This window comes from Gouania willdenowi, chromosome 9 (assembly GCF_900634775.1).
Source record: "Gouania willdenowi chromosome 9, fGouWil2.1, whole genome shotgun sequence".
Taxonomy (NCBI): domain Eukaryota; kingdom Metazoa; phylum Chordata; class Actinopteri; order Blenniiformes; family Gobiesocidae; genus Gouania; species Gouania willdenowi.
This window is the reverse complement of record NC_041052.1, coordinates 7,156,080-7,163,059: the sequence shown is the minus strand read 5'-3', so window position 1 is coordinate 7,163,059 and position 6,980 is coordinate 7,156,080. Positions and strand designations below refer to the sequence as shown.

The 6,980-nt window shown below is 34.9% G+C and overlaps 1 protein-coding gene across 1 annotated transcript; it reads right to left on the bottom strand.

The window, feature by feature from the left end:
• Nucleotides 1-399: 399 nt before the first annotated feature.
• LOC114470035 (proepiregulin-like) lies at nucleotides 400-6,774 on the bottom strand. Its single transcript, XM_028458025.1, has 5 exons — nucleotides 6,679-6,774; nucleotides 1,972-2,055; nucleotides 1,569-1,695; nucleotides 1,350-1,496; nucleotides 400-531 (listed from the first exon to the last, which is right to left on the bottom strand). The coding sequence occupies exons 1-5, from the start codon at nucleotides 6,716-6,718 to the stop codon at nucleotides 465-467; spliced, it is 465 nt and encodes a 154-aa protein (XP_028313826.1). The 5' UTR covers nucleotides 6,719-6,774; the 3' UTR covers nucleotides 400-464.
• Between the last annotated feature and the right edge of the window lie 206 nt (nucleotides 6,775-6,980).

The window sequence follows — 6,980 nt, the reverse complement described above, 5'->3', positions numbered from 1 at the left end:
TTTTTGTTGTCATTTGATGTTTTTGGAATATTTTTTGCGTATTTTTGTCCTTTTGTGCATTTTCCTGTATTTTTGTATATTTTGGGTCATTTTGTGCCTTTACTTTTGCTCATGCATGTCTGATTTACATCTTTAAAGATTGGTATATGTGTAATTTAAAGTTGGACCCATCCTTACTGCTCATCGACATTAGTTTGGTTTACATGACATACGTTTGTTAGGTTGGCTTATCTTTCTATATTCACCATATGAGCACATGTACATTTTTGTGATTATGTATCACTGTGAGTTAGACCTGTAATAAGGGAATATTGTTAACTTCAAAACTAGTACGAATGTTTGTGGTCATTGCTGTGATGAGAATTAAATCACTGAAGAAACTACTGTGGAAAAAGCATGAAATGTTGATGGATTTTTTTTTTATATAAAAAAAAAGCAGAAACAATCCAGGTAGGTTGAGTTTTCTAAGCTGTCTGGACTCCTTTGTAACCATGACGCTTCGACTGAACTGGGAACTTTTTCTTCTTACACCTGCAAGGACAAAACAATGCGTTTATACATGTTTTGCAAAATGCCAAAAACTCAACACAACAGTAGACTTCTTTCCTTTTTTTTTTTTTTTAAAAAACACATTCAGAGTTTAAAGAGTTAAATATGGATGCCTCACAAATACATTAAACATGTTTTACTCACACCCAACGAGACACAAACAACTCAGTGTGGCTTACAAATACAAAACATCATTCACAAAGTGATTCATTTTGTTTGGCAAATAAGAAACATACCTATCAAACAAATGCAACGTGTTTTACACATACAAAGAATGTCTTAAATTACAAAAAAAAAAAAATCTTCAAATTAAAAAATAGGACATTTTTTAAACAGTTTATTGGCATTTGTGTGTGGATGCGCAAGGCGGAAAATTAGAGCCAAAAGTGATATGACAGTTAATTGTTGTTGTAGAATAGATTTTTTTGTACTTTAAGGATTTTCTTTTAAATTTAAGATGTGTTTCTTCATATGTGTAAAATATGCTGTATCTGGTTGATATGTGTTTTTTCTTAAATGCAAAACAAAATGCAATAGTTTGTGAATGTTGTTTTGTACTTGCAGGATTTTACATCAGTTTAAGAGAGCCTGTTGACACATAACTTTGCCGCTTTGATTTATTTAGATTTTACGGCCTTTGGATTGTCAAAAAACCTTCAAGAAGTGAGTGCTTTTGCCCATTTTTCCAAGATAACCTGAACTTCCAGTATCTGGATGTTATTTAACATTATTGTGTGTTCATTACCTGTAAGAACAGTTAATCAGCATCTAAAACAAAGACGTTAGGTGTAAATTCTTACCATTTACAGCAGAAGTACAACGCTCCTGCCACGCCAACAATCAGGAGACACACACAGAAGATAATAGCAATAGTTTGCTCTTCCCCCATTGGCTGAACAACGAGTTCTAGAGTCTCACATCTGGGGCCGTAGTGACCCCTCTCACATCTGTAATACACACACATCACACATTTTAATCATAACACACATACTTACACACACACATACACACTTACTTACTTGCAGTGATGTTCATTGACCTCCACTAAAAACATGCACTGGCCTTTGTTCAGACAGTATTTGTCAAAGGAGTCGCTGCAGGGTTGAGATGACCGCTTCACCACATGGTGGCGCTCTTCACTCTGCACTTCAAGACCAGATGCAAACTGATGTTTAGAAAAACATTTCTTTATTGCAAATCCACTTAAACTAAAGGCTTTAATTAAAAAAACATTCTCACAAATTTAACTGAAAGTTTTACTTCACAACTTGATATTTAACCTATTACAGAGGTTTTTACACATACATTTTTCAGTTCCAAAGAATGAAATATTGTTTTGTTTACCTCATGTGGAAAATGTATGATAGTGAAATCACAGAAGCATCTTAGTTATCATGTGTGATCATAAATAATAGTGACTACCTGCAGATAAAGAGCTGCCGTCTGCAGCGTGAAGTCTGGGAGAGAAACTTTTAGTGAAAACACACGGCCAGATCAGTGCAACACCTGAGGAGCAGAAAAAAACATGACAAATGTGTAAACATTAAGTATTAGACTGTTAGGAGTTACTTCATCTGCAGTGCAAGTTATTTATAGAAATAAATATGGAGTTATCCAATACTCGGGGTGGGACGATACACAGAGTTCACGATACGATGCAATGTTTTGAAAAGGGAAAAAGGACCAAAAACCTTGTTCTTGGAAAAATAACTGCATTTATTGAACTTTTACACTGGACATACTTACTTAGGTATGACATTTTAAACTCACTATAAACATTCTTTTTCTTCTTTTTTTGAATAAGACTTGTTTTTTTTTTAAACTATTCAAAGTGCAAAAAGTTCCACTCTGCAAATAGAATGCAAAAATAAAGACTGCAAGTTCATGCCAGTCTAAAATTAAACTATCATTATTATGACATTTTTCAAAAAATATTTATCTGTGCATTAATTAAAACCTGTACATTTGCATAACAGGTTTTAAAAAACATTTAAGTAGAACAATCTACACAGCCCATATTTATAATACAGACATGTTCTTTTCCAACAATGTCAGCATGTCTACATTTAATGGCAACAATTCAGACCTTTGGATATTGACTGTGTTTCCTGCAAATACACGAACTTAAGACAGATGTAGTAGAGATGTTTTATTTTCTTTTTTAATTTGTCTCTTATTTTTTTAATATTTTATTCTCATGCACTTGTACTCGTGCATTTTTATACTGATTAACTTTTTAAAGTGAATGTTGTTAGGAGGGGCATGTGCAATTTCATTGTTTTTCTGCAATGACTATAAAGTCTTATTCTTTTCATATTCTATTCTATTCTTTAGTAATATCGTGATACTACTCGTTTATCGCAATATACTGTTGCAAGATATATATCATCCCACCTTTAACGGGTTCCTTCACATAGAGTAACAGTAGTGAAATGAAGGCCATAAGGACAAGTGTTGAAATATTGGAACGTTTTTCTTTGCAAAGTGGCTATTATGTTGTATAAGTGCGCATTACTTTTTAATATAATAATTGCTATTTAGAAAAGTAACTGAATTACTTTAGTGATGAAACTGACACCAATACCTATCTTAGTAATATGTTAAGGTTTCATTTATTCAGACAACTTTTTTTTGAGGCAATTTGCTTTGAAATTTGCTTTGATCTCCTTGAAATGTTGCAACTGCCAATTGTCAGTCTTCCTCAGAGGCATCTACTGATCGCTTTCATGTGTTATTTCTGAGTTCTCCCTTCAAAGTAATTAAAAAAAGAAGACAAAATGAACTTGCTGGAATTACCTAGCCTGGTAGTTACAATTTTTCAGTATCCAGCCCAACACTGCACATCTAAAATGAGCAAAGCTGAATGTGACCAAAATCAGTCCCTACCCTCTGTACAATGTCCTATTCAAAGGCCAAACACATTCCAATACGTAAATTCACATATACAATATATTTGTGGGAAACTGACAGAAAAAGGAAATAATGCAGACAACCAGGCCTCATTAGCCAGAGGATTTGAACCTGGAACATTCTTACTGTCAGATCTTTAAGTAAAGCATGAAATCCCACACATGACTCCTCACCCCTGTTTTCATCCTCACATGCACATACATGACTTTTTTTTCTTTTAAAAAGTCATTCATATCCATTAGGAAGTGTTAAATAGGTGACCTGTGAATGTTCCTATGCATCGCCTGCATCACAGGCCTTTCCTGTCGCAGCCTGCCCAGCTTTGTCTGCACAGACGCCCACATTCCAGTGAAGGGACAGTGAACACATGAAGCTAAAGGATGCAGAACACGTTCAGGCTACGACTGGTTCAGAGTCTGGTTGTAAAAGCTGGTCATTGCACCTCACTTTGTTTCTGTGGGTTGTCATGGCTGCAAATATATTTACTTCTGTTTTTAATCTCCACCCAGGTTAGGGGTTGTTTCTGACGTAGCTCATAAACACATCTTTACTACAATACAGAACTATTTAATCAGTTAAATTATATATTTCGCCAATAATTAATTTGAATCAAAGATCATTTTCACAGTTTTCTCTTAGTTTCGCTAAAAAGCAAAGCTATAACTTTTACTTCATCCCACTCCATTTTGGACATGTTTTATTTTAGTATCTTGTTTCATGAGCCAGATACTGACATGATTTGCAGAGAATATATCTCTTTTTTTTTGTACTACCTTTTTATGTGTTTGTATTATTGTCTAGCTCGAAACAAATGAATAAAAATAAATAAAAATGTAAAATACGGAAACGACACCTACCAAATTTTTTACATGAGCAAAAGCAGTAAGACAAATTAATAACGGATTACAGTTGGGGTTTTTTTCTAAAAATATTTTCAAGCTTTTATTTCCTACATCCTTCACAACCCTGCAGGCACTGGGCTCAGAATGAGCATCAGCTCATTAATCAAAGTGTTGTTTTGAGCCAGCTTTCAAAGCTTAATCTCAAATGAGAAAATTCAAGACAAGACTGACTGACTGTAAGCTGCATATGAATTAAATACATACATTTAAAGATGTTTACTTCTTTTAAAACAATAATAAATCAATAAGGAAAAGTCTCTCAATGTGTGTTACTATGAAACTAATATATTTATATAAGATAAAAAGATATTAGATATTATGTGATTCTTTATACAAAAACGACTATTTTAATCATGAAATGTATCAGTAAGTTGCACAATTTTGTGTAGATATATAAAGCTATATGTGTGTATTTCATTGTCTTCTCCATGTGTAGCCTAGCATGGAGCTATAAGACCAATGAATAATTGATCACTTGTCCATATGTTGTTGTAATAATGAGTATTGTTCTGTCACTTCTAAATGAACCTTTAAATAAATAAATATCTTTGCACAGTAGCAGTGATTTGGCTAATTTCACATCTGGTAACAAGCTAACCTGGTTAGCGCCTAGTAGCCTACAAACATCGCTTTTTGATCCTTTGGTATCAGCTTTTCCTATCATTGTAAAGCAGAAATTATATCCTGTTTTGTATTATGCAGTGTTTAATTTTTCTTTTTCATATTTATCACTTTGTGTACTTTTTAATATATACACTTCTGTATACGTTTTACTCTACTGCGTATACAGTGTCGTAAAAAAGTATTTGCCCCCATCCTGATTCCTGATTTTTTTCATATTTATCACGTTTAAATCACCAATTGTAATATTGGAAACAGAATCCAAAGAAGTTTCAGAACAGATGAGAAACAAAGTAATTGAAATCTAGTTTACAAAGCCATTTCCGATGCTTTGGGACTACAGCCAACCACGTTTAGAGCCATTATCTACAAATGGAGAAAACTGGGAACAGTGGTGAACTTTCCTAAAAGTGGTTGACCAACCATGAAGGAGGTCACCAATGATCCCATAACGACATCCAAAGAAAGGCAGGTCTCACTGGCCTCAGTTTAGCTCAGTGTTACTACTCAACCGTAGGAAAGACACGGGGCAAAAATGACATCCACGGGAGAGTTCCGATGTGAAAACCACTGCTGACAAAAAAGAATCATCTCACATTAGCCAAGAAACATGGAGCAATGACGCAAAAATCATTACATCTGGTGTAAAAATAACAGCATTTCAGAAAAAGAACATCATACGAACAATGAAGCATGGTGGTGGCAGTGTGATAATAGAGCTGCTTCACTGTTTGAAGACCTGGACCACTAAAACAACTTATTATGCAATCTACTAGAAAATCCTGAAGGTGAACATCCAGCCATCAGTTTGTACCTTAAAGCTCAAGCGCTCTTGGGTTGTGCAGCAGGAAAATGAACCAAAACATACCAGCAAATGCACTTTGAATGGCTCAAATAAAACCAAATGACGTTTTTGAAGAGGCCAGATCAAAGTCTGGAATTCTATCCAATGAAGACGGTGCAATGTGACAGTAAACAGGCAGTTCATGCTCAAAAAGACTCAAATATGGCTGAGTTAAAACCATTCTGCAAAAAATTGCTTCACAGCAATGCTAAAGACTTGTCATCACTTATTGCTCACACTTGATTTCAGCTATTGCAGCAAAACGGGAAAGCACCAGTTATCAACATAACAAACACCATTTCTGTCATTTGAGGCTGAGCTGCTTATTTCCAGAAACCCTTGTACACGTATTAAATCCAATAAACACTAAAATGGTGTCAAACATACCAGATCTGGCTTGTCAGTGGGGAGAGTAGATTTTCTTATTTCCAATAAAATAATAAAAGTAAAATAAAAAAATATCAAGTCACCTTTGAGTATTTGTGGTTTCAAAAGGAAAACCTTAGTTCATATTTGTGCTAAATAAAAAGACATGTTGTCAAGGTCAACAGGAGACATTTAATGTTTGACACACATTGTCATACGGGGAGATTATTAAATGTTTTAGAAAAGAAATGAAAACATTAGAATCCATTAAACTGAGAAGGTTTTTACAGCAACTTAAAGTGTCGGAGAAAAAGTAAAAAAAAACAGCTTCAGTAAACTTCTTATGTCCATAAAAGAGTTTACAGTTGAGTAATTGCAGGTTTGCAGTCGCCTACCCACGTTTTCAAAGCTGACAGACTAACCGCCTACTATCTACACATCAATCTACATCTCTGACAAAAACAAACACACAAGCACAAACATTACCAATGAGTGGCAGGAGAGCCAAAGGTCTGCTGGTTCCCATTTCTGCAGCCAGGAGAGCCGGAGTGTGCGCAGAAATGAGCCAGTTTGGAGACGCAACCAGGTAAAAGATGGGCGGAGATAAGACATGCACACCGTACGCTCATCCTGTGCATTGGGTGTGGTGACAGATCAGTTCACAGCTTGAAGAGCACACATGAATGAACAGAATCTACAAAGAGAAGCTGGTAAAAAACTTATATGACACAATTTTCTGGAGCCACGAAGGATATACAGTAATTATTGGCATCATTTCTCACGTGACA

Bases quoted from the DNA above. Each gene is read 5' to 3' on its own strand.
- LOC114470035 (XM_028458025.1), bottom strand. From the start codon at position 6,718: ATGGGAACCAGCAGACCTTTGGCTCTCCTGCCACTCATTG. The intron at 2,056-6,678 runs GTAATGTTTGTG...TCTGCTCCTCAG, and splicing joins GGCTCTCCTGCCACTCATTG to GTGTTGCACTGATCTGGCCG. The intron at 1,497-1,568 runs GTAAGTAAGTGT...TGTGTATTACAG, and splicing joins GTCAATGAACATCACTGCAA to ATGTGAGAGGGGTCACTACG.